Source organism: Excalfactoria chinensis, chromosome 27 (genome assembly GCF_039878825.1).
Source record: "Excalfactoria chinensis isolate bCotChi1 chromosome 27, bCotChi1.hap2, whole genome shotgun sequence".
Lineage (NCBI taxonomy): Eukaryota > Metazoa > Chordata > Aves > Galliformes > Phasianidae > Excalfactoria > Excalfactoria chinensis.
Genome location: NC_092851.1, coordinates 658,343 through 683,904, shown reverse-complemented (window position 1 = coordinate 683,904; position 25,562 = coordinate 658,343). Strand labels below are relative to the sequence as shown.

At 57.7% G+C, this 25,562-nt stretch overlaps 4 protein-coding genes across 4 annotated transcripts in view; 3 read left to right on the top strand and 1 right to left on the bottom strand.

The window, feature by feature from the left end:
- The first annotated feature begins 8,099 nt into the window (after nucleotides 1-8,099).
- On the top strand, nucleotides 8,100-10,733 carry LOC140263057 (class I histocompatibility antigen, F10 alpha chain-like). Its single transcript, XM_072357793.1, has 8 exons — nucleotides 8,100-8,169; nucleotides 8,279-8,542; nucleotides 8,773-9,045; nucleotides 9,136-9,408; nucleotides 9,482-9,589; nucleotides 9,697-9,729; nucleotides 9,889-9,921; nucleotides 10,060-10,733. Exons 1-8 carry the CDS (start codon nucleotides 8,112-8,114, stop codon nucleotides 10,077-10,079), a joined length of 1,062 nt encoding a protein of 353 aa, XP_072213894.1. The 5' UTR covers nucleotides 8,100-8,111; the 3' UTR covers nucleotides 10,080-10,733.
- Nucleotides 10,734-11,713: 980 nt separating this feature from the next.
- Nucleotides 11,714-16,487, top strand: LOC140263009 (zinc finger CCCH domain-containing protein 11A-like). The gene is made up of 12 exons (XM_072357742.1): nucleotides 11,714-11,767; nucleotides 11,974-12,093; nucleotides 12,567-12,690; nucleotides 12,878-13,081; nucleotides 13,330-13,446; nucleotides 13,635-13,715; nucleotides 14,148-14,255; nucleotides 14,470-14,532; nucleotides 14,773-14,856; nucleotides 15,152-15,597; nucleotides 15,976-16,043; nucleotides 16,223-16,487. Exons 1-12 carry the CDS (start codon nucleotides 11,714-11,716, stop codon nucleotides 16,485-16,487), a joined length of 1,734 nt encoding a protein of 577 aa, XP_072213843.1.
- Nucleotides 16,488-17,515: 1,028 nt separating this feature from the next.
- The window catches only part of LOC140263059 (class I histocompatibility antigen, F10 alpha chain-like), a 167,696-nt gene continuing 159,649 nt past the window's right edge, over nucleotides 17,516-25,562 (top strand). Inside the window, exons 1-5 of the mRNA XM_072357795.1 lie at nucleotides 17,516-17,612; nucleotides 17,721-17,990; nucleotides 18,221-18,493; nucleotides 18,583-18,855; nucleotides 18,929-19,036. Of these exons, the coding sequence (XP_072213896.1) occupies nucleotides 17,570-17,612; nucleotides 17,721-17,990; nucleotides 18,221-18,493; nucleotides 18,583-18,855; nucleotides 18,929-19,036 (967 nt within the window). The 5' untranslated portion in view covers nucleotides 17,516-17,569. The remainder of the gene's footprint in view (nucleotides 17,613-17,720; nucleotides 17,991-18,220; nucleotides 18,494-18,582; nucleotides 18,856-18,928; nucleotides 19,037-25,562) is intronic.
- LOC140263046 (antigen peptide transporter 1-like) lies at nucleotides 21,028-25,554 on the bottom strand. The gene is made up of 11 exons (XM_072357776.1): nucleotides 25,265-25,554; nucleotides 24,544-24,646; nucleotides 24,328-24,458; nucleotides 24,039-24,244; nucleotides 23,540-23,737; nucleotides 22,839-22,967; nucleotides 22,562-22,747; nucleotides 22,013-22,186; nucleotides 21,617-21,776; nucleotides 21,409-21,545; nucleotides 21,028-21,267 (listed from the first exon to the last, which is right to left on the bottom strand). The coding sequence occupies exons 1-11, from the start codon at nucleotides 25,476-25,478 to the stop codon at nucleotides 21,028-21,030; spliced, it is 1,878 nt and encodes a 625-aa protein (XP_072213877.1). The 5' UTR covers nucleotides 25,479-25,554.

Genomic DNA, 25,562 nt, shown 5'->3' with positions numbered 1-25,562 from the left:
GGGAGCAGGAGGGGAGCCAGGAGTGCTGCTCCAACAACAGCCCTGGTGCTGCTGCCACCGGGGTTACTGCTGTGCTGCCCTTATGTGCTCCGTGGAAGAGATGAGCTCCAGCACCGCCTCGTCTCACTTCTTTGGTTCTGAAGCCTTCAGTTGCTCTTGGCTGCGGCACATTCAGTGCAGTGTGAATCTCTCTACCAGACATAACTGTCTCAGTGGAACTGTGGGGGCTGGGAGGGATTCATAGAGCTGACAGGGTGCTGTTGCGAGCAGGGCCAGGCAGCCCAGCATGCTCAGCAGCACAGCCAGGTGAGGCTGGCAGTTCAGTTATGGCTGTGTGTACAGCTGGTCACCACTCAGCTTCCCTGGGTGGGGTTCCTATGGGATTCTATGGGTTGTTGTGGAGCTTTCTTTTCTGTATGGACTCTTATGGGTCCCTTAGGGGTCTCTACGGGTTCCTATGAATCGGTGTGGGGTATCTACGTATCCCTCTAATGGTCTCTATGTATCCCTATGGATACTACTGGTGAGCCCAACCCCCTGCCCAGGTAGGTGCTTGGGTAAGACACTGAAGGACTGCATGGACCTCTAAGGGGGTCTCTGTGGGGTTCCTATGGGTCTCTATGGCTTGTTGTGGATCTTTCTTTTCTCTATGGGTTCTTATGGGTCCCTTTGGGGTCGCTGTTGTTTCCGATGGGTCGGTGTGGGGTGTCTGCGTGTCCCACTATTGGTCTCTCTGTGTCCTATGGATCTCTATGGGGTCTCTGTAGGTCGTTATGGGATAAGAACCCCACTCACCCCCCTCCTATTTCCACAACAGGTTACACCCCGCTTCCTGGTCACAACTACCCTTCAGGTAACAGCGTCCCCAACCTGACCCTGTCCCCACTGCCATCAGTGAGGGCTGAGTGACCCCATCTCTCAGCCCACGTCCCCGCAGGCAGCATCTGATGGACACCTTCTGTCACCAGCTGTCCCTGCGTGTCCCCATCCCCGACCCTGAGCCGTGGTGCTGCCATTAAAGACACTCTGCAGCCTCTCTTGGTGTCTCCGTGGGCTTTTGGGATCAGGGTGGTGTCTCCATATGGGTTTCGGTTTCGCTTCACAACCTGCGGGAGCTCATTCTGCCTAGCGCCCGGTGACGTCACGCACACTCCAGTTCACCATTGGCGGAACGGAGGCGGAGGAGCCAATGGGAGTGCGGGGAGGGTCCGGGAAGTCCCAAAAGCTGAAGGAGCGGCGCGGGGTGCGTCGGTTCCCGGAGCGCAGCGCTGTGGCTGTGCGGGATGCTGGGGCTGCTGCTGTGCGCCGTGTGCGGGGCGGCGGGCGGTGAGTGCGGCCGGACCGGGACCCCTCCGTCCCCGTAACCCCACCCCGGGGCTGTGCCCGTGGGACCCCTGAATAGCGAAGAAGGACTCCATAGTAGCTGAAAGGGGAACGTTTTGCTACAGAAAGGGAAAAGGGGCCTCTCTAAGGCAAAGGGTAGTTACAGATAGATAGTTTATGTTAAGGGAGGACAGAGAAAGGGGAATTACAGACACTTAGTCAAAAGAAAAGCAGAGAAGAGGGCAATAAAGATAAGAAGGAATTGTCCGGAGACCTCTGACAAGAAGAAGGATTAGATACACCCGGGCACGACGACGCTGACATGGGAGAACTATAACATCAGATAACAGCAAGAAGAAAACAGAAGAAGAATGTCATCCCAAAACAACGACAAGGGTCGCGGGGAATGGGGTCAGAGGGAATGGGGGAATGGGGCTGCGAGGAATGGGGCCATAGGGAATGTAATGAATATGTAATCAAACTGGGGAGGAGACTATTGATGATGTATTAGCTTGACCTATATCTGTAACACACTTTTCTCCTTACGGTGTGCAAGTTTGGAGGAGCTATCCCCCTTGCACCCGGCGCTGCGCAACGCTGCAATAAACATCCCTGCTTTATAACCAGTCTCTGGATTATAGAGTTTGATTCCGCAAGTCAATTTGGCACCACAGATGGGACCTCCTCTGTTCGGCTGCAGGACCAGCTGAGAAAGGGGACGCCTTTGGCGCGCCCCGAGATTTCTCGGCAGGACTCCCCTCCCTCATCTGATCACTGCAGGAGCAGACAAGGACCCTCTATCGGCGGACCAGGTATGTGAAATGGGGGACCCGTAAGTCGTGAGGAGACGTCCTACGCAGGGCACAGAGGAGTCGGCATGCTCCCCTCCGAGGGATGTGAGCTCACAGGTTAGGTTGCCGGCTGGGTTAGGAGGACTCCATAGGGAGTGCCTACAAAGGGGCCAGTAAGTCGTACGCATGGTCAAAGAGCTATTGCTCTCAGGTGATTGCTAACAGGGCAGAGCTTGTCTGCTCTCTCCTACAGGGTGATTTGGGTCATCCTGGGATACTTGGTATCATACAGCGCTGTCTATAGAGGTGACCTAAGTCAACAACTAGCACCGGTGTTCTTAACATCTTTGGTTAAGCTTCACAAATGATTGTTGTCGTGTGAGTGTGGTGTGAGTGAGACGCAGGGGCGAGTGCGGAGTCCCGACCCGTGGTTCCGTCCTCCCACGAAGGAAACGGCCGGGGACGGATGAAGCGAAAGTTGTCCCCCCAATACTTGTTTGTCCTTGTTCTAATATGTGTTTCTTTTTGTGCTATAAATTACTGGTTATTGTAAAATACACTGTGGTAAAACGCATATGGGGCTAGCTGGGAGGAGGTGTTGCTACTTGTAACATAGTACGGTGGTTTAGATGAAGTTATGATGGGGGATCACAGGGAAAGGAGGTCCCCAAGTCACCGGCAGTGTCACCTCTGTCAGTGTCACCTGCGAGGCCACCGTGTGGGCTGCCAGCACCCTCCCACGGGCCATTGCCTGCGGGAACAGGGGGATGTGTGACAGCACATGCAACATAAGATGCACAACACACACATCCAGCATGCAGATGGGTGTGCAGATTGTGAGCAACGCATGTGCAATGCAGCATGCATACCAGGGCATGCAACCCACACGCACACACTGCAATGCAGATGCATAACACACAGTGTGTGTGCAACACGTAACACAACACGTAGCACAAGACATAACACAGCATATAACAGCATGCACACGTGGCAATGCGTGTGCACAACATGCAACGCTCAAGCAACACGAAGTGTGTGCAACACGGAACGTGCAACACACAACATGCAACACACAGTGTGTGCAACACAGAAGTGCTGGAGCTCACCAGGAGATGGAAGCGCTGCGGGGTGGGGGGCGGCCCTATATGATGCAGCTGCAGCCTCAGCTCTTCCCCAGGACGGATAGACCCCTGGGGACCCCCCAGCACCAGGAAGCGCCCCGACACTGCTCTCATTGGGGTCACCATCAGCTGTGCCCGTGCTGGGGTGACACCGGGTTGTCCTGCCTCCACCTGAGGGTCCCACAGACATCAGAGTGCATGGATTCCCATAGCACACATCCCACATCCCCACGTCTCCCATCCCGTGTCCCCACTCACGCTCAGCTCCATCCTGGTGGACGTTGATGGGGACGGCGATGTCCCCACTGTTGTCTGCCCACAGCTCTATGAGGGCTGGTGAGGGGGCTCCAGTCACCCCCACTGTCACCTTCACGGGGACCCGTGGGGCTGTGACCCCCCCGGCCTGCAGCACCCGGCCCTGTGGGAGCACCAGAACATGCATCAGATGTGCACCAAGGCATGCAAAAGGCACCACTGTCTTGCACAAGTGTGCACAGTGGGCCTCAAGCATGCACACATAAGCATGCACACACATGCACTGCCTCGCACAAGTGTTGCACAAGTAGGCATCACCCTGCAGAAGCATGCAAAAGGATGCTCTAAGCATGCACAAGGCTTTGCACAAGCATGCACACATTACATCCACACCCCTTTGCATGAATATCTGTGCAAAGCATGCACTGCCTCACACAAGCATCCATAGCTGCACTTGAAGCATGCACAAGGCTTTGCACAAGCATGCACATAGCTGCACCACCTTGCACAAGTGAGCATGCACGCAACCTTGCACAAAGCATGCATCTCCTCACACAAGAATGCAAAAGCATGCAACAAACATGCAAACATCCGCACTCCTTTGCACGAGCATGCACAGATTTGCTCACCAGGAGGGTGTAGGGTGCTCCGGGCACGAAGAACCTTGCACTCTTTTGCAGCTGCAGCACCCATTGGGACAGAACCAGCGGTACCAGCAGCTCCCGCTCCACGAGTTCTCCCCCTATAGGACAGTGCCAGGCCACGCCCCCATCGTGACCACGCCCACGTGTAGCCACGCCCATTCCGGACCCCAAATCCCACTGAGATCACATGGGAACCCAAAATCCCAAAGGGACCCCAAAATCTTCGTGGAACCCTCAAACTCAAAAACCCCAAAACCCCCAAAAGGCTCCCAAACCCTTTTGGAACCCCAAAAACCCCTTTGGGAAACCGAAAACCTCTTTGGGATGCCAAAAACCGCTTTGGGACCCCAAATACCCCATACAGACCTCAAAAGCTTCCTGGCCCCGCCCCCTTTCACCGAAGCCACGCCCACCTGCCGATTCGACCACGCCCACCGTCAGGCGCAGCAGCGCCCCCTGCAGGTCGGTCAGCGCCACGCCCGCCGCTTTGGCCACGCCCACTAAGAATATATCCAATGACGCGTGGCCTTCTGTCACCTGGGGGGCGGGGCCATAAGGGGGAGGGGTCAGTGGGAAGGGGGCGGGGTTATGGGGAAGGGGTGAGCTCAAATCCCCTTGTAGGTTTAGGGGTCTCACCTGGCATTGCTGCTCCAGACCCCTCAGGAAGCGACCCCCCCGGCCCCCGGCATCCCGCAGCCCCACACGCAGCTGTGCACGGCCCCACACTGGAGCCCCATCTGGGAATCTGGGGGTCCAAAGGGTCAGTGGGGTCAAGAGGATCCCAAAGGTTAATGGGGTCAGGAGATCCCCAGAGGTCAATAGGGTCATGGGGAGGGGTCCCAATAGCCAATAAGGTCAAGGGGAGAGATCCCAATAGGGTCAAGGTCAGATGGGGATCGGTCCCAACAGCCAATAAGGTCAAGGGGAGATCCCAATAGGGTCAAGAGATCAATAGGTTTGGGGGAACTCAAAGGTTATAGGGTCAAGGAGTGACCCCAAAGGACATCAGGGTGGATTGGAGGGGAATTTGGGGGATTCAGGAGAGTTGGAGGGGTTTTGGGAGGTTTTGGAGGAGAAAGATGGGGATTTGGGGGGGAATATTGGGGAAACTGGGTGGGATTTGGGATTTGGGTGGGATTTAAGTGGGGATCTGGGGGGATTTTGGCTCCAAGGATCCCATACTGGACATGCAGGTGGACACACAGTGGGGCCGGTTCAGGGTCGCTCAGCAAAATGAAGCCACGTTCAGGGCGGATGCGCACCTCGAAGCCAGGCAGCACTGGGGACAACATATGGGGTTATAGGGGGGTATGGGAACACAACAGGGACCCCCAAGACCCCACTCACCGTATTTGCGCACCTCAAAGGCGGTGGAGCTGTTGGTGTTGGGACTGGCAGCCAACTGTGCCCGTATGTGCCACGTCCCTGGGCTGGGGACATGGGGACATGATGACCCTATGGCTCTCACAGAGCCCCTCTGGTGCCCTATAGGGTCCTATAGCCACTCATAGGTCCTATAGTCCTCCAGAGCCCCTGTCATAGACCCCTATGGTCCTCTAGAGCTTCCCAGAGCCCTTATGGTCCCTATGGTGTGCTATAGCCCTTCAGAGTCCCTACGGCCCTCATGATTCCCCATACTCCCCTATAACCCCTGTAGACCCCTATAGCCCCTAAGGCAACCTATAGTTCCCCCACAACTTCCTATAGCCCCTCCTAGACTGCCATAGTCTCCCATAGTCCCTATCAACCCTATGGTGTCCTATAGCTCCCCACAGCCCCCTATAGCTTCTACAGCTATTATAATGTCCCAGTAACCCTATAACCCCCCCACTGCTCTGGCCCACCTGCAACCCCTGTAGCCCCACATCCCCATAGCCCCCCATCCCACCCCATAGCCCCCGATAGCCCCCTATAGCCCCACTCACAGGGCAATGTCAGGCAACACCAGCTGGTCGCTCAGCACCGTGTCCAGGGGCACCCGCTGCACCTCCCGCACTCGTGCACCCAATGGGTTCTGGGGGGATATGGGGGTACACAGTGAGACCCCAGCCTTGTAGGGCCACCCAAACCCCATAGGGTCACCAACAGCCCCAACCTTATAGGACCCATACCGTGATGGTGACCAGGACAGGTTCAGGGTTTGGCTGTAGGTCGGGGTCCATAGAGAAGACCCGGAAATGCACTGGAAACAAAGGGATATATGGGATATATGGGTGAATGTGGGGTGAAAATGGGTTGGATATGGGGGAATGTGGGGAATAGATGGTGGATTTGGAAGGGTTTGGGGGAGAATTTTGGGGTTGTTTTAAGGGAGTTGGAGCATTTGGGCCACTGGGGTGGATTTGGGGTATTTAAAGGAGGTGGATCAGGCAGATCTTTGGGGCTTGGGGTACATTTGGGGCACTCACCAGTCTGTCGGGGGGCGTAGAGAGGTTTGTCTGTCTGCACAATGAGGTGACCCCGCGGCCCCCCCAGGGCCACACGTAGACTCCGGGTGCTGGGGGGGGCAAGTGGGGGCTATGGGCCTCCAGGAGCAGCCCCCGACCCCACAGCGCCCCACAACGCTCTGCCTGCACTGGGGTGACCTATGGGGGATATGGGAAGGAGGTGTGAGGTGACGTGGGTGATGTGGCAGGAGGGCACCCAAGGGTGCACATGTGTGCCATGGGGGTGTTCCCAACCCCCTCACCCTATAGGACACCCCTCCAATGTCCCCATATCCCCCGGTGTCCCCATACCTCAATTTGTAGGAGTTGGTTGAAGTTGTTGTGGGCTGTGAGGGCAAATGGGACCGGGAGGGCACAGGGCCCAGCCCCACGGTCACCCTCAGCCCACGCCGTCACTGTCCCCGTCACCGGCCCCACAGATGCCACCAAAAGCCCCATAGGGGACCCCAGGGCCACACGCCGGGGGGCCACCAGCACCAACCTAAGGAAACACTGCTTGAGCCACCAGCCCCACAGCAGCTCCATAAGCCCTCCCAGATCCCATAAATACACAGACACCCCTTAGGTCCATAGTCCCTCTGAGATCCCACAGGAATCCCCCCACAAGCCCAGGCCCCATAACCTCCCCAACCACACAGAAATCTCCCTCAGTCCCACCAGACTCCATCAAACCCCAATCCTACAGCTGCCCTCAGCCCCTACAGCACCCCATAGTCCCCATAGTGGACAGTGCAGGACATTCATAGTCTCATAGCTACCCCACAATCAACCCCAACCCCATAACCCAGCGCCACAGGTGCCTCATAACCCCATACTCAGGGTCCTGGGAGCTGCCCTCCATTAAGAGAGTGAGGAAGAGGAGGAGGAAGAGGCTGAAGGTCCAGGGAGGCCCCATGGCTCCGGCGGTGTGGGGCAGATCGGGGCAGTGGCACAGGGACACCGGGATTGGGGTCAATCATTAACGGGGGGGGAGGACATCAGGGTCCACCTGCAGACCCGGAGGGCATCGACCCCAGATGGACCCACGTGGATGTGGGGAAGAGGAACAGGGCGGCCCTGTGGGGAAAAGGCACTGATCCCAAAGGCAGCTCGTTGTCACCGCCTTCCCTCCCCAGACACGGTGCCGCTGACCCTATAGATGAGACCCCATAACAGTGCCTTGAATGGAATGCAGAACGAATCCTTTTCACTGCCCCCTCCGACAAGACAGAGACCCTCGCCCCCCCTCCGGGGTAGGGACAAGGCCGGGGTGGGGACACAACCCGGGTGCCCCCCCTGTGCTCGGTGAGCCGGGGGTTTCCCACATCGCGCCCTTCCAGCCCCATCCCCCCCCCGCAACACGCAGCGATTTCGCTTTCGCTTCACAACCTGCAAGAGCTCATTCTGCCTGACTCCCGGTGACGTCACGAACGCTCACGTTCACCATTGGCGAGGCGGAGGCGGAGGAGCCAATGGGAGTGCGGGGAGGGTCCGGGAAGTCCCAAAAGCTGAAGGAGCGGCGCGGGGTGCGGCAGTTCCCGGAGCTCAACGATGTGGCTGTGCGGGATGCTGGGGCTGCTGCTGTGCGCCGTGTGCGGGGCGGCGGGCGGTGAGTGCGGCCGGACCGGGACCCCTCCGTCCCCGTAACCCCACCCCGGGGCTGTGCCCGTGGGACCCCCACCCGCGGCTCACGGCCCCGCTGCGCTCCGGCCCCGCAGAGCTCCATTCCCTGCGGTACTTTGATACCGCAATGACGGATCCCGGCCCCGGGCTGCCCTGGTTCGTGATTGTGGGGTACGTGGACGGCGAAATCTTCGTGCACTACGACAGCACCGCGCGGAGGACCGTGCCCCGCACCGAGTGGATGGCGGCCAACATGGACCAGCAGTACTGGGATTTGCAGACGGAGGTCGCACAGAGCAATGAGCAGAAAGACCGCGTGAGCCTGGACAGTTTAGCACGGCGCTACAACCAGAGCGGCGGTGAGCACGGCCGGCACCGCGGCTCCGTGCTGTGGGATGGGGCTCCATGGCGCAGTGCCGCCCGCACCCCCCAGGGCTGGTCCTGCCCGGCGGCACCGTCCCGGGGCTGCCCGTCACAGCCCCACCGAGCTCGGGGTGCTGCGACCCGGGGGGACCCCAACCCCATCCCCACTATAGTGGGACCCCTGGAGATGGAGGGGCATCACAACCCCTGCCCGGCTGTGTTTCAGGGTGTCACACATGGCAGTGGATGTATGGCTGTGACATCCTCGAGGACGGCACCACCCGGGGGTATTATCAGGTTGCCTATGATGGGAGAGACTTCATTGCCTTCGACAAAGACACGATGACGTTCACTGCGGCGGTTCCAGAGGCAGTTCCTACCAAGAGGGCGTGGGAGGAAAGTGATTATGCTGAGGGACAGAAGCATTACCTGGAGGAAACCTGTGTGCAGTGGCTGCGGAGATACGTGGAGCACGGGAAGGCAGAGCTGGGGAGGACAGGTGAGGGGGGGGCTGCGATGTGAGGCTGTAGGTGGGGTGGGGGCTCAGCGTGGGGAGCTCAGCCCGGCCCTCCCTGCCGCCCACCTTCAGAGCAACCCGAGGTGCGAGTGTGGGGGAAGGAGGCCGACGGGATCCTGACCTTGTCCTGCTGCGCTCACGGCTTCTACCCGCGGCCCATCGCCGTCAGCTGGGTGAAGGACGGCGCGGTGCTGGGCCAGGACACCCACTCGGGGGGCATCGTGCCCAACAGCGACGGCACCTACCACACCTGGGTCACCATCGAGGCGCTGCCGGGGGACGGGGACAAGTACCAGTGCCGCGTGGAGCACGCCAGCCTGCCCCAGCCCAGCCTCTACTCGTGGGGTGAGTGAGGGGATGTGGGGCTGGGGGGCTGCGGGCTGCCCCTTCCCCTGCTGACGGCCCTGCCTTCCCCCAGAGCGGCCACAGTCCAACGTGGTGCCAATCGTGGTGGGAGTGGTCATTGCCATTGTGGCCATCGCCATCATGGGTGGTGTTGGATTCATCATCTACAGACGCCGTGCAGGTAAATATGGAGACATGTTGTGGGCTTTGTGGGGATTTGAGGCTCCATCGGGAGCCCCCAGCCTGGTTGTGATGTGAACCTGTGCTGATGCATCTCTCTGTCTGCAGGGAAGAAGGAGAAAGGCTACAACGTGGCACCCAGTGAGTGATGATGGCAGCGCTGTCCCCCACCTCTGCCTGGTGCCAGGGCAGCATTGGGGTCCCCACTTTCTACCAGGGTTCCCCTTCCTGGTGCTCGGGGCTGCTCCATGCCCCACAGTGAGCACAGGGCTGGGGCTCATGGCTCTTCTTCTCTTACAGGCCAGGATGGTGGATCCAGCAACTCAAGCACAGGTGCGGTGTGGGGCTGGGGGGTTGGAAGGGGTCCCTGTGCTCCTTGTGTTGCTGCACCTGGGCTGGGCTTCTGTGGGGAGCAGAGGTTTGGGATGTGAACACAGCCCTATAGGACACCATCTCTTCTCTTCCGCACAGGGAGCAACCCCACCATCTGAGTGCTGTGCTACAACCTGCAAGGGGCCAACTGGCCACATGAGCATTTGGGATCAGTGATGGACACAGCCCTGTCTGATCAACCTCTCACATCTCCCTCTGCTTCCTATGCTGTAATGCTTTGCTTGTGCTGCATCCTGAGAAATAAAGTATTGGGCTGTTCTGTGCTCAGCCTGCCTGCATTCTGCTCTGTGCTGTGCTTGGGGATGGGGTGGCTGTGGGGACCTTGGCCTGGTTTGGCTGCTCAGGGTACTGAGGACCCACTGCTCTCTCTTCTTCCCCTCCCCCTGCTGTTCTCTGCCCCCATGTGACCCCCCCCCATTCCTCATCATCTCCTCTCTGTGACCCCATGCTGATGGCTGCCTGCTCACCATCCTGTATCAGATATGGTTTCTCCTAATGATATTCCTGAGTGCTGGAATGTGTTCTCCTTGGTGCTCCTCTCCGCTGTCCCTGCTTATCCCCACCCATCTGGATGTCCTGCAGCATTTCCCCTCCCATCCTGCTGCCTTTCCAATCCTCACCCACAAAGTTGCCCTCTTGACATCCCTCCTCCCACCCTTCCCCACGCTCTCGTGTCCCTGCTGTGCCACATGAGGCTCCATAACCCCCCACATTGTACCCCACACCCAAATAAATACGATTGTTCTGCTGCACTCCAGCCCTCTTCTGGTTCATTTCTCCCCGCCCTTTCGGCGTTACACACTGTGTGTGAGTCCCATCTGTTCCCCGTGTGCGGAGGCACGGTATTGCACTCGGCAGCCTTGACTTGTGGCCGGATCGGGAGGCGACAGCCTTCATGTCAGAAATGTGGACAAATGCTTCTGTTGTCTGAACCGGCTCTTGGCCCTCAGCACAATGGGGCGCTGCCTTTCCAACCCTTCATGGCACTGCCAGGTGCCAAGGGCTGTAGCTCTCAGGGCTCCGTGCTTGGTTTCTGGTTAGCATTTGGGCTGCTGTGCTAACAGATGTGTCTGGGGTTCTCTTGTTTCCAAAGGGAAGGGCTCGTAAGGAACGGAGGGACGTGAGGTATTTCTAGTGCACTTGATGCTCCCGATTCCAGAACCCTTCCCATTGTGAGCAGAACAGAAGTGCTGAGCTGGGTGGGTGTTCCACGGTGCAGAGTCCAGAGCCGTGTTGGTGCCCGGCGTCTGTGCTGGGCAGCACTGAGGTTGTTAGGAGCATAGGAATGTGCCAGAGAGGAATCTGATGGGAAGGTACTAAAGGTAACAAGGCAGCATTTCTATCGGGATTGGAGGAGGGAAGGAAACTTTGCCATCCAGTTGGAGGGGCTCCATTGGAGGCCTTGCAGCCGTGCACCCCCAGGGGCTCCGTGCTGAGTCAGGCTGATGTTCCTCTAGTTTGACCAGCAATGAGGAGGGCAATGTTTGGAAACAACTGCTCCTGAGAGACTGATGGAACGAACAGGAGAAAGCTGGGAAGATGGGTGGGCATTCCTCATTCTTTTCTGCTTGTTGCTGTTTTGCTCAGGGTTCCTTTTCAACAGAAGATTTCACTGATCAAGGCAGTAGAAGACGCTCAGTGCAAGGAAGCACGAGCCAGCTCTTTGAGAGAGCAGAGGAAGAGCTGCACAGAGATCCCCGAGAACAAAACTGCTTCTGGGAGCTCGTCCAGCATGTCGAAGAAAGGAGAGGATTGCTATTTCTACTTCTATTCCACTTGTAACAAGGTCTGCTTGGGTTCTTTCCTTCATTTCTTTCAGTTCTTCAGTTCAGAGGATGGGGTGGAATAGGTAGAAGCATTACTGATCTTGGGCAAACTGAATAACTCATTGCATTGTGCAATAGGGCAACTGGCTACAAATGAGCTCAAAGCACGGCCAGTTCTCAGGTTGTACTATTGCATTTTCCTCTCTGTGTTTCCATTGGGTTCCAGGGAGACAACTGTCGCTTCCGGCACTGTGAAGCTGCTTTGGGCAATGAAACCATCTGCACGCTGTGGAAGGAGGGCCGCTGCTTCAGGAAGGTCTGCAGGTTCAGGCACATGAAGATCCAGGTGAGTGTTGGCTGCTCAGAGTTCATCACCAAACCCACTTCTCATTGCTTCAGCTGGGCTGAATGGGCTTGTACAGATTAGGTTCATTTGCTTTGAGATGAGGATGGTTCCTATTGTGAAGAGGGGTCTGGGAGGAAGCAGAGGGAAGAGAGCTCAATGGCATTGGTAAATCAGAGCAGGACATTCCTGTAGTAGATCCCAACAGTGTTGTCTCCACAGCTGCTAAAGAAGCACATGCATCAGACAGGCATTCTGCAAGGTGTGTTAGTTGAAGCCCTTCTCAACTGGTGTCCTCACCCACAGCATGCTAGGAAAGCTGAGTGAGCCCGGTGCTCCCAGCCTGCGCACGCTTCAGAGTGGTGTTGGAGTGCTGCTTTGTGGCAGTCTGCTCACTGGCATCATCTGCAGCTCAGTCTCCCTTTGCAAATCTGAGGTCCGCATGACCAGCAGCTTTTCTTCCTTTCCGTCCTCAGAAAAAACGCAGTGAGATTCCCTGCTACTGGGAGAACCAGCCAGGAGGCTGCCAGAAATCCAACTGTGCCTTTCATCACACCAAGGGACGGCACCTCAATGGGCTTTTCTTACCACCCAGCCAAAGTGAGTTGGTCTTGGTTAGGGACGAAAGATGAACTCTATTGCTCACAGGTGGGTGTAGTGTGGTCAAGAGTGCCAGGGAACGTTCATGGTGAGCTGATAGATGGGTGCCCAGCTGAACTTTGGGTGCTTCTGAGAGTTCAGTTAGCATCCAAGTTTTCCATTCCTGATGATCCATTCCTTCCTGTAGCTGCGCTGCCAAGTCCAGCAGAGTCTGCAGGCGACGATCTGAAGGCAGCTCAGCCAACACTGCAGCAGAGCAAGCTTTCCGTGCAGTCCAATCCCTCTCCACAGTTGAGGGCAGTGATGGAAGGGGACAACTCCAAGGATGTCCCAAGCCCTACACATCCTGCAGCTGGAATCAATGCTGCAGATGGTGATGCTGATGGTGAGTGTGGTTGCTGCTGCTTTGGATCTTGAATGTGGCTTTTGATCTTATGGTTGGAATCTTAGACTGCTTCTGTGGGTTTACCAGGTAAGTACGGCTGTTGAAATAAGGAACCCAGCTGTAATCACTAGGTTTGTCCTTAAGAATATGAACTGTGGGCTGAAGTGTCATTGTATGAGCTCCATAAAGGTGGGAAATCTGATTGAATTCCTACTGTGTAACTGAAGAGGCTGATTGTTTCTTTCCCTCTCCAGACCAGCTTGCTGAGAAGGGAGAAGAAACAAAACCAGCTGTCCAGCAACCAGCTGAAGAAAAGCAGGATGGATTGCAGATCATTTCCACTGGGAAATCGAATGCTGATACCAAACAAGGTATTCCAGGATGAATCAGAAGAACTTGCCAATTCACTCCAAAGCAATTCATTGCACAAACACAACAGAACGTAGGGTTGCTGACAGGGTTTCTTATGGCTGCTTCTGAGCAGGAGGCAGTTTGCAGAGCTGTGGTCCTCAGCGTGTGCCTCTGTCCCTCAGTCTCATTCACTGCTCTGTGTTCCCAGATGACACTTTGAATGCTGGAATCAAAACACCTGAAGGAATCAAAGGGAAGAAACAAAAGGACAAAAGAAAACAACCAAGCGGTGAGTTCATGTGCCCTACTTTGTGATCCTTCTGATCATAGCCAGATAGCTGGCACTGTGTTGGGGAATAGAGCCGTTCACAGAAGGGAACCTTGATCTTGCACTGCTGGTTTTGGAGCAGCAGTTGCTGGTGGCTGGGAGCTACATGAGAGATAGACTTGGATTTTTAGCTGGGGGCATCGAGCTACTTCAGCATGCAACGTGGTGTTTGAGATCCAGACAGCTGCTCTTCTAGATGGGAACTGCAAGAGCAAATTGGAGGCCAATTGGTCACCTCTCTTATTGACGTGCAGTGGTTGTTGCATCTTGGACAGCGATGAGTAACAAATGCGCTTTGGTCTTTGTGAGGGTTCTGTCAGGTTGGTTTTTGTTGTTGGCAGTGGCTTTTCTTTTCCTGGTTGTAAACACTGTCTGTTTGTTCCCTTGGATCAGAAGGGCCTTCAGGAGTTCCTGCTCATCCGCTCCAATCTCGGGCTGTTCCTGTGCCAGAGGAGAAGGTGCGGACAGTGGTCAGAACTGTGATGCTGTCTGCAAAGCCGGGTAATGCTGAGTACCTTTGTTTGCATTTGGTGGCTCCTAAGTGGGATGGATCAATAACAGTCAAGGTAGTTGGGCCATGTTAGTCGGCTGGTGCTGCTGTCCAAGTGGTGTCTTTTGGGTGTCTGTTTGTTGGGTGGGCAATGAGCTGACAGGACAGTCATTGTGTTGGCTGCTGGTTTCTGTCAAAGAAGCCCTTTGTTTTCCTTTGTTTTAGGGCAGGAGCTCGTGGTTCGATTGAATCCTGCTGAGAAACCTGGAAAACGGAAATCCTCTGTAGGTAAGGGCTGCTTGTGAGCTGTTGTTTGGCTGCCTGCACGTCAATGGGAGGGCAGTGCTGAAGGAGGAGGGAGGAAAGTGTGTGGTGGGTCTGTGATGACTCCAAGTGGCACACAAGTGTAGCAGCTGAAAGGTGAATCTGAGAACATCCCCTTGGAAGAAACCAAGTTTGTGGTTGACTGTTGTAGAAACCTTTCTCCCAAGAAATGAGCTGAGGAATGTTGTTGTTTTCTCTCTGTAGCTGATGTCAGCGGCCTTCCGCTGAAGCGCAGCCTTGCAGAAAGGCTGGGGAAGAGGATCGAGGTTGGCAGAGCAGCAAGGAGAGGTAAATGGTCGTCTGTGTTTGCTGCACAGATTCTCTAGGCTTTCTGCTTCTTCTTTCCTGGCAGCGTTCTCTTTGCGTGCTTGCTGAGCTCTTCATCCCTGGGATCTGAACTTCTTTTTCCTGCCCCGTTTGGAAACGGGAGCACAGAGCTGGCATTGATGCAGCATCCCTGCTTTGTTCTGCTCTGTAGTGCAAGGCGTGAAGTGTCTGAAGGAGAGACAGGGCCGTACTAGTGCTCAGACAGATCATAAGCAGGTATGACATCCTTGCGCTTCTCCTTTCTTGCTGCTGACAGAGAAGGGTGCCAAGCCAGCAGGGGAGATCCACGTGAAAACTCTGGAAGAGATCCGTCTTGAGAGAGCTCATCAGCGAGGAGAAAGCCCAGCTGCCCCCCAGGCAGAAGGGTGCTGTAAGGTGGAGGATCCCAGCTCCGGGCTGAGGCCTTCCCCTGCAGTTCCCATGCAAACCTTGTCGGAAGGCCTGGCTGAAAGGAAACACAAAGGGCTGGAAGAAGAGAAGCCAAAAGGAGAAGAGCTGCTGCCTGAGAAGAGAGCTGAGGGTGAGCGCAAGAAGCGGAGAATTGTCCGTCCATCTGTGCCTGGCCAAGTGAAACTGGAAGAGCCAACGCGTCCAATCAAGGCATTGGAAGAAGTGCGTATGAAAAGCTTGGAAGAAATCAAGCAGGAGAAAGTCCTGAGTAGCACTGAAGATGAGGAGCCTCCAGCTAAAAAAGCAGCTTTGGTAAGGAGGGGAGGAAGCGTCAGTGCTGTCCTGGTCAGGCTCAGCCTGAGATGCAAGTGCTGCAGAAAGGGTGGAGAACTGAAAGGTTGTGCAGGTTTCCTTGCAAAGCAGTGGCTGTGTGCAGGATGCTGGCTGAATGGCAGTGTGTGCACCATGCTCTGCAGCCCTGGGATTCCTGTGTGGCGTGAAGGGATTGGTCCATTCCTGCTGCGTTGTTGCAAAGAGCTGAGGTGCTCTGCAGCCTTCCCGTGGTTGTTGACATCCTTCAGGAGCCCCTTGGCCCCCTGTGTTGGGTTCAGGCTCAGCAGTGCTGAAGGAGAAGCGCTGCAGAAGAAGGATCTCCTGAGGAATCCTTGACTTTGTCTTCCTTCTTGCCAGGCTGCTGCTCCAGCCCTGCCGGAGGTCAGCCTGCTCACCAAGCCTGGCACAGAGAAACCCCCCAGCAGGTGAGGAGCACAACTTCTTTTGCTTAAGCACTTTGTCTTGCCGTCAGCCAGAAACTCTCTGGTGTGTGGGAAGGATCAGGGGGTTGGGCTCAAGAATGCCCAAATCCAACACAGGAATAATAAGTACCTCCAGATAAGAGATGTTGTGTGGTGATTGTTCTCCTCCTTGTTCTCCCAAGCCTGGAACTGCAGCTGGGAAGCCAAGCAGACTCTGTGGAGCAGTCGGAGGACTCGAGTCCAGCTGCAGCTTCTTCCCAATCGGTGGCCAAAGCGCAGCAGCTGAGCTCCACTGGGGCTGGGAAGACCCCCTTATCTGTAGAAGATGACTTGGAAAAGTTCATGGGGGAAATCTCAGGGGGGAACCTGGAAGCAGAAATTGGCTTGGACCCAGGGAAGGATGTGGATGAGCTCCTTCTTGAACTTGATGAGATGATTGACAGTTGAACTGCGTAGTCTTATACTATATAGTATAAAAACACAATAAAAACCTTTTTTTATGGTTGGATACCCCAGAGTGATGCTTTTCTAAAGGAGGCTTCACAATGAGTCTTTAAGCACAGCTGACCTGGTCAACCAAATGGGCAGACTGCATTCCATGGTCCTGAGTTCTCCTGCTGCTCAGAGTTGAGGTCCTGCGCATCCATTCCCTGCTCCTGGTTGGCTCCTTTGGGCAGCAAGAGGAGCAAGCAGTTCTGTGCCTCAGCCCAGAAGGACGTCCAGCTGTGTGCTGCAGTGCCTGGGAATTGATCTCCTGATTCAGTGGGGGGTGCAGCCCTGCCTTCCAGTTATCAGCAGTGATGCAGCAGCAGTGAGAGAAGCAGGAGCTGCAGGACGCAAGCTGCGTTACTCTCCCCCTCCCTCTACTGTGACATGTGCTGCCATTAGGGGACAATCACGCAATCACTGCCACTGGAGGAGTTATCAGTCATTGAGCTGATTGTAAATACTTGATTTCTGGAAGCCAACACGTGTGAGGCTGGCAGTTCAGTTATGGCTGTGTGTACAGCTGTATTGTTATGGGATAAGAACCCCACTCACCGCCCTCCTATTTCCCCAACAGGTTACACCCCGCTTCCTGGTCACAACTCCCCTTCAGGTAACAGCGTCCCCAACCTGACCCTGTCCCCACTGCCATCAGTGAGGGCTGAGTGACCCCATCTCTCAGCCCACGTCCCCGCAGGCAGCATCTGATGGACACCTTCTGTCAGCAGCTGTCCCTGCGTGTCCCCATCCCCGACCCTGAGCCGTGGTGCTGCCATTAAAGACACTCTGCAGCCTCTCTTGGTGTCTCCGTGGGCTTTTGGGATCAGGGTGGTGTCTCCGTATGGGTTTCGGTTTCGCTTCACAACCTTCGGGAGCGCGTTTTGCCTGGCGCCTGGTGACGTCACTCAAGCTCCCGTTCACTATTGGCGAGGCAGAGACGGAGGAGCCAATGGGAGTGCGGGGAGGGTCCGGGAAGTCCCAAAAGCTGAAGGAGCGGCGCGGGGTGCGTCGGTTCCCGGAGCGCAGCGCTGTGGCTGTGCGGGATGCTGGGGCTGCTGCTGTGCGCCGTGTGCGGGGCGGCGGGCGGTGAGTGCGGCCGGACCGGGACCCTCCATCCCCGTAACCCCACCCCGGGGCTGTGCCCGTGGGACCCCCACCCGCGGCTCACGGCCCCGCTGCGCTCCGGCCCCGCAGAGCTCCATTCCCTGCGGTACTTCCACACCGCGATGACGGATCCCGGCCCCGGGCTGCCCTGGTTCTTTGAAGTGGGGTACGTGGACGGCGAAATATTCGTGCACTACGACAGCACCGCGCGGAGGTACGTGCCCCGCACCGAGTGGATGAAGGCAACTGGAGCTGTGGATCCCGAGTACTGGGAGATGAGCACCCGGATCGCACAGAGCAACGAGCAGGTTGGCCGCGTGGAACTGGTCACTGTATCCCGGCGCTACAACCAGAGCGGCGGTGAGCACGGCCGGCACCGCGGCTCCGTGCTGTGGGATGGGGCTCCATGGCGCAGTGCCGCCCGCACCCCCCAGGGCTGGTCCTGCCCGGCGGCACCGTCCCGGGGCTGCCCGTCACAGCCCCACCGAGCTCGGGGTGCTGCGACCCGGGGGGACCCCAACCCCATCCCCACTACAGTGGGACCCATGGAGATGGAGGAGCCCCTCACCCCCTGCCCGGCTGTGTTTCAGGGTCTCACACGGCACAATGGATGTATGGCTGTGACATCCTCGAGGATGGCACCACCCGGGGGTATTATCAGGTTGCCAGTGATGGGAGAGACTTCATTGCCTTCGACAAAGACACGATGACGTTCACTGCAGCGGTACCAGAGGCAGTTCCCACCAAGAGGACGTGGGAGGAAGGTGGTGTTGCTGAGACATGGAAACATTACCTGGAGGAAACCTGTGTGCAGTGGCTGCGGAGACACATGGAGCATGGGAAGGCAGAGCTGGGGAGGACAGGTGAGGCGGGGCCATGGTGTGAGCCTGGATGAGGTGTAGCTGCTCAGCTTGGGGAGCTCAGCCTGGCCCTCACTGCCGCCCACCTTCAGAGCAACCCGAGGTGCGAGTGTGGGGGAAGGAGGCCGACGGGATCCTGACCTTGTCCTGCCGCGCTCACGGCTTCTACCCGCGGCCCATCGCCGTCAGCTGGGTGAAGGACGGCGCGGTGCTGGGCCAGGACACCCACTCGGGGGGCATCGTGCCCAACAGCGACGGCACCTACCACACCTGGGTCACCATCGAGGCGCTGCCGGGGGACGGGGACAAGTACCAGTGCCGCGTGGAGCACGCCAGCCTGCCCCAGCCCGGCCTCTACTCGTGGGGTGAGTGAGGGGATGTGGGGCTGGGGGGCTGCGGGCTGCCCCTTCCCCTGCTGACGGCCCTGCCATTCCCCAGAGCGGCCACAGTCCAACCTGGTGCCCATCGTGGTGGGGGTGGTCATTGCCATTGTGGCCGTCGCCATTGTGGCTGGTGTTGGATTCATCATCTACAGACGCCAGGCAGGTAAAAGTGGAGACGTGGTGGGGGCTTTGGGGGGATTTGTGGCTCCCTCAGTAGCTTCCAGCCTGGCTGTGATGTGAACCTGTGCTGATGCATCTCTCTGTCTGCAGGGAAGAAGGAGGAAGGCTACAACGTGGCTCCCAGAGAGTGATGAGGGCAGCGCTGTCCCCCACCTCTGCCTGGTGCCAGGGCAGCGTTTGGTCCCCACTTTCTCCCAGGGTTCCCCTTCCTGGTGCTCGGGGCTGCTCCATGCCCCACAGTGAGCACAGGGCTGGGGCTGGGGGTTGGGAGGGGTCCCTGTGCTCACTGTAGCGCTGCACCAGGGCTGGGCTGGGCCTCTTCAGGGAGCAGATGGTTGGGATATTAACACGGCCCTATAGGACACCATCTCTTCTCTTCCACACAGGGAGGAACCCCACCATCTGAGTGCTGTGCTACAGCCTGGAAGGGGCCAACTGGCCACATGAGCATTTGGGATCAGTGATGGACACAGCCCCGTCCTCTCCACCTCTCACATCTCCCTCTGCTTCCTATGCTGTTATGTTTTCCCTGCATGGCTTCTTGTGAAATAAAGTGTTGTGTTGTTCTGTGCTCAGCCTGCCTGCATTCTGCTCTGTGCTGTGCTTGGGGATGGAGTGGGTGAGGGGACCTTGGCCTGGTTTGGCTGCTCAGGGTCCTTTGTACCCACTGCCCTCCTCTCTTCCCCTCCCCCTGTTGGAAATATCCTCAATAATTTTTGGTCAGGACGGTATCTCTGATAAAAGCAGTTTTTATTCGCGATTGCAATGGCGGGCGCCCTGATAGCAGAAGCGCAACTAAGGACACGATGTTACCGCATTTATACCTTGTCTCCCATACCTTTTCCCCTCCCGTTTCCCCTTTGGTTGGGTATTCGAGGTTACAATTTTACCCGAGATTTGCATTTGTTAATTACATTCTGAAGTTTGTTAATTCAGGTGCAGTCTGTCGCCATCCTGCTGTTGTTTCCAAGATGTCTCGGTGCTCTTATCGTATTGATATGTTGATTTCTTTCAAAGCTTCGTCCATTCTGTCTCAGAGACCTTTGTTAAACAAAGAGCCCGGGGAGGGGGGTTGATTCCAGTCCTTCCCGATATCTCTTCAGGCACATCCTTAGGTATGTCACGACTTGCATACTTTTGCAATGCGTACAACAAAACATTAAAACATACATTGTTGCTGGTTTATACAGGTATATTGTTAATTATTTTAACTTCTCCTCTTTGGATCCTTTATTACTCAGGTCTTATTTGTCCAGCACCAAAAATCAGTAGTTCTATTTCAGACAGCTGGACAGGAGCTGCAGTTTTGTACCTATGACTTCTACCTAATAACTACAAATTGCTTCACTTATATAATGAGATCTTGAAATAAAATATTCTTATCTTATTCTAAATGCAGAAACAACATTTGATTCCCACACCCCTTCTGCTCTCTGCCCCCAGTGTGTCCTTCCCATCCCTCATCACCTCCCCTCTGTGACCCCATGCTGATGGGCTGTCTGCTCCCCATCCTGGATGTGCTTTGGTTTTCTCAGTGCCATCCCTGTATGCTGGAATGTGTTCTCCTTGGTGCTCCTCTCAGCTCTCCCTGCATATCTTCACCCAACTGGATGTCCTGCAGCATTTCCCCTCCCATCCTGCTGCCTTTCCAATCCTCACCCACAAACTTGCCAACTCCACATCCCTCCTCCCACCCTTCCCCACGCTCTCCTGTCCCTTCTGTGCTCCCTCCAGCTCCGTGACGCCCCCACACCCAAATAAATATGATTGTTCTGGAGTCCTCCAGCCCTCTTCTTGTTTATTTCCCCAGCGCTTGTTATTGGGAGCTCCGCTCTTCCTGCTTGGGGGTCCGGGCGTCCCTCCCTCTCCCTGCGCTTCTTACAGCACCGGGACCTCCCGGCTACAAACACGCGCGGCGTCCCCATCCCCCCTCCCACGGCGGCCGCCCCCTGCTGTCCCCATCCATATCTCCCGCTATCCCTCCCCCCTGCTCCCTCTGTCCCCCTCCCCCGTTGCTCCCTCTTGTCCCCAGTCCTGCACAAGGCTCCACGTGCGGCTGCCGGGGCGCAGCACCTCGTCGGGGGGTCCCTGCTGGCGCACCTCTCCCCCCTCCAGCACAGCCACCCGTTGTGCCCGCGCCGCCAGGGCTGCCCGCCCCGTCACCATCAGCACTGCACGCCCCGTCCCTCTGGCTGCCAGCATTTCCTGCTCCACCTGCGGGAGGAGAAACGGTCGCCTGGGGGATGGCCACAGCCACAGCCAGGGACCGAGGGGACACCACGAGTGGGGGCGCAGACGGAGGGAACGCAGGGCTGAGTGGTATGTGGGGACACGGGGACGTAGGGGACATCCCACCTGCTGCTGGCTCTCAGCGTCCAGGGCGCTGGTGTGCTCGTCCAGGATGAGGATACGGGGGTCCCGCAGCAGCGCACGGGCAATGGCCACCGCCTGCCTCTGTCCCCCGGAGAGCTGGCCCCCCAACTCGCCCACCTCTGCGGGGACAAGGGGGTCAGGATGGGAGGGGACCCCAGAGGGGACCAGGAACGGAGCGGGGATGCCGTACCTGTGTCGTAGCCTTGGGGCAGGCGGGTGATGAAGTTGTGGGCTCCCACCCGGCGGGCGGCCGCTGTCACCTGAGCCCGGCTGCAGCCCTCCGACCCATAGGAGATGTTGGCGTGGAGGGAGCGGGCAAAGAGCAGCGGCTCCTGGGGGACGACCGCCACCTGCAGGAGAGGGGACAGCTGGGGACACGGCGGGGATGCAGCTGTGGAGGGGGTGGGGGTGGCTGGGGATGGATCGGGGCCAGCTGGGGATGGATCCAGCGGGGATATGGTGGGGAATGTGGTGATGCCTGTGGACCCAGACATCTGGTGACCCAACGGGGATGGCTGCTGATATGCAAGAACACCCGGCGACCCACAGGGACAACCAGGAGCCGTGGGGACGTGCGGTGGCTCACCTGGCGGCACAGGTAGGAGTGCTGGTAGGTGGGGAGGGGGTGTCCATCCAGCAGCAGGCGTCCGGCTGTGGGCTGGTGCAGGCGGGACACGAGGGCCACCAGAGTGCTCTTCCCTGAGCCTGGGGGTCCCAGCAGGGCCAGCACCTCCCCAGGGTGAAGCTCCAGCGATACACCCTGGGGACATGGATGTCACACCCATGGTGTCCCTGTACCCACCCCTCCACGGCCCCATGGCCTTCCTGCTGTGTCCTTCTGTCCCTTTTCCCCCCTCCCCCTCCAGTCCCTTGTTTTGTTCCCATGCCTCTGGGACCACATCTATACACCCATGCTCTCCCCACCATGTCTCTGTCACTCATCTTGTCCCCATGCCACATACCCACCCCTGCCATGTCCCTGCGCCCTCAATGCCACGTCCCCAAACCACCCCCTCCTTGCACCTCTTTGCTTCATTTCCTCACACCCATCATGTTCATCACCCTGCTGTGTCCCCACACCTGTCACGCTGTCCCACCACATCCCTGTGTCCCCTGGCTCTGTCCCTGTGCCCACCTTGAGGACGGGCTCCTGGTGCCCAGGGTAGGAGAACCAGACGTCCTCCAGCTGGAGGTGGCCCTGCAGCTCACTGGGTGCCATTGTCCCTGAGAGCGCTACCTTGGGCTCCCGGTCCAGGAACTCAAAGATCTTCTCTGAAGAGCCCACGGCCTTTGTCAGTGTGGGGTAATAACGGAGCAGGACCTGGGGACAGCGTGGTGATACAGCCAGGAGATAAGAGGATGTGGCATGGGGACATGGGGATGTGGGGACATGGGCATCCCCTCGGGCTCACCTCCACAACATCAGTGAACTGCATCTGGTAGAGAAGGAAGGTGACGAGGTCCCCGGTGCTGACGGTCCCTGCGGCCACCAGCTGCCCCCCATAGTAGAGGATCCCCATCTTCAGAGCCAGTGCTGAGAACTGAAGATGCCATGAGGTCACCAGGGGACACCTTCCCAATGATACACTGAGTTCCCAGCCCTACTCTCTCACCTTGCCCTGCTGTCAGTGTCCTCCATGTCCCAATGCCCCACAGCTGTGCTATCCATCCCCTCATGCCATCATGTTCTGGAGCCCCTGTGCCACCCCATTCCCACATCACTGCACCCTCCTGCCCCACCACTCCTCTACTGCTGTGCCTGCCACATCCTGATGTCCCCATGCCATCACATCCATGTTCCACAATCCCCATTCCATCATATCCCCATACCCTGCCTCCATCATGGACCCCAGCCCCTCAGCATCGTGTCCCAATCTCCTCACGTCTCAATGCCATCATGTCCCCCATCCCTATCCTGTCATGTCCCCATGTCCCCCAACCCCCATCCCATCATGTCCCCATGTCCCCCATCCCTATCCTGTCATGTCCCCATGTCCCCCAGCCCCCATCCAATCATGTCCCCATGTCCCCCATCCCTATCCTGTCATGTCCCCATGTCCCCCCAGTCCCATCCCATCACATCCCCATCCAACTGAACCGCCCCATCCCATACACCGCTGGTCCAGAGGTTGACAATATAGAAGACCACATCCTTCTTCTCCAGGCTGTGGCTCTGCTGCAGGCGCTGCCGGTAACACTCAGCCACCCCATCCTCATTGGCGAAGCTACGCACAGTGGCCATGGCCTGGAAGGTCTCCACTGCCACCTTGCTGGCCTGGGCCTGAGCCTTCTGCATCTGTGGTGCCAGGGCCTGGGGACAGCAGTGTCACTGTAGGGTGGGTGGGAGAGGAATGGGGGCTGGGGGAGGGGACAGTGAAGGTATGGAGGGGACTGAGAACGCATGGAGGAAATGGAGGGGACATAATGGGGATGGCGGGCACGTGAAGGTGACAGTGGGGCACGCAGAGGACAGTACCTGTATGGAAGGGATAATGGTCACACACAGGGGATAGTGAGGGGACAACAGGCAGGAGGATGGTGGGTACATGGAGGGGCCAGCGGGCACATGAATGGGACAACAGCCACGTGGGGGCACAGCCAGCAGCCCATACCTGCCTGAAGTGCCCCATAGCCCTGGGTAGGGCCAGCAGCAGGGGCAGCAGCAGCACGGTGAGCATTGCCATGCGTGGGGACAACCAGGCCATGGTGGCAAAGAGGCAGATGCCGCGTGCCAGATACCACAGCAGGAGGCTCAGTGCTTCACCCAGCGCCTCGCGCACGTCCTCTGCATCCCGCGTCACCCGTGTGGCCACATCCCCTGCAGGGTGACAGCACCATCAGTGCCACCCCTGTCCCTTTTCCCTCCCCATATCCCCCCCCCAAAGCCCGCTGGCCCCTCACCGGCCCCATCAGCTCGCAGCTCGGTGATGTCCTGCCGCAGGACGGCGGCGAAGACACAGCGCTGCAGGCGGCTCTGCGTGCGGCTCAGCGTCCCCACGAAGATCACATCACACACCAGCTCGGTGACGGCGCTGTGATGGCATTCAGGTGTCAGGGGGTCCCACGCTGCCCCCCTACCCACATCGCATCCCCCCCCACCCCCCTATGTGGCAATACCTGCTGAGGCCCAGCAGCACCATGGGCAGGATGGCTGCCAGCTCGTCCTCACGGGCCACCCAGTCGCTGGCACGGCCCATGTAGTAGGGGACGGCCATCTCACCTGTCACCACAGCAGGGTCAGGGCAAGGGGGAGACCCCCCCCCCCCAACAAGGAATGGTGCCCCAGAAGTTCTGTGCTGCACCCCCAGTTTGGTGCTGCACCCCCAAAGCTCGGAGGTGAACCCCTCCAAAGCTCAGCGTTGCCCTCTAGTGGGCTGCACCCACCCACCCCACCCCAAACCCATCTCCATTCAATCCCCACCATCTCCAATCAATCACCATCCTCACCCCAACCCAACCCCAATCCCATCTCCATCCTCACTCCATCACACCCCCATTCCCACCCTGCCCTCGATCCCCATTCCATCCCCATCCCAAACCCAGCCCCAGTTTCCATTCTCCCTATTCCCACCCCATCCTACCCAATCTCAATCCCAGTTCCCAGCCCACACTATTCCCACTCCATCCCAACCCCATTCCCAGTGCCCAGCCTATCCCTATCCCTATCCCCACCCCAATCCCATTCCCATTCCCATTCCCCATCCCATTCCCTGGTTATCTCCATCCCATCCCCACCCCCATCCCCATCCCTATCCTTACCCCCAGCCCCACCACAACCCCATCCTCATTCAAATCCCAATCCCACTCCGATCCCACCCCCACTCCCCCCGCCCCGTACCCAGCGCCGAGGCCGCCATCAGACCCATCCCCGCAGCGCAGCGCCGGCTCTCGGGGCTCAGAGAGAGGAGGAGGCGGCGACCTGCGCCCATCGCCCCCATTGCAGCCCCCGATCCCACTCCGGCTCCGATCCCAACGCCCGGCAGCGGCCGCGGCTTCTCGGAAACGAGAGAGTCGCTCATTGGCTGAGGAGATGCAGCAGCGGCTCCGCTCATTGGCCGAGACGGGGTGAAGTCATCAGTTGCCAGGCAGATCGGAACGGAATAGCTTGGAGAGAGGAGGGGCAATGGAAAGCGAAA

Excerpts from the sequence above, each read along its gene's own strand:
- LOC140263009 (XM_072357742.1), top strand. The coding sequence starts at position 11,714 with ATGTCGAAGAAAGGAGAGGATTGCTATTTCTACTTCTATTCCACTTGT. Across the intron at positions 12,691-12,877 it reads TTTCTTACCACCCAGCCAAA|CTGCGCTGCCAAGTCCAGCA; the intron begins GTGAGTTGGTCT and ends TCCTTCCTGTAG. Across the intron at positions 13,716-14,147 it reads CAAAAGAAAACAACCAAGCG|AAGGGCCTTCAGGAGTTCCT; the intron begins GTGAGTTCATGT and ends CCCTTGGATCAG.
- LOC140263046 (XM_072357776.1), bottom strand. The coding sequence starts at position 25,478 with ATGAGCGGAGCCGCTGCTGCATCTCCTCAGCCAATGAGCGACTCTCTC. Across the intron at positions 24,245-24,327 it reads GCTGCGAGCTGATGGGGCCG|GGGATGTGGCCACACGGGTG; the intron begins GTGAGGGGCCAG and ends GTCACCCTGCAG. Across the intron at positions 22,748-22,838 it reads AGTTCACTGATGTTGTGGAG|GTCCTGCTCCGTTATTACCC; the intron begins GTGAGCCCGAGG and ends CGCTGTCCCCAG.
- LOC140263057 (XM_072357793.1), top strand. The coding sequence starts at position 8,112 with ATGTGGCTGTGCGGGATGCTGGGGCTGCTGCTGTGCGCCGTGTGCGGG. Across the intron at positions 9,590-9,696 it reads CATCTACAGACGCCGTGCAG|GGAAGAAGGAGAAAGGCTAC; the intron begins GTAAATATGGAG and ends CTCTGTCTGCAG. Across the intron at positions 9,922-10,059 it reads ATCCAGCAACTCAAGCACAG|GGAGCAACCCCACCATCTGA; the intron begins GTGCGGTGTGGG and ends TCTTCCGCACAG.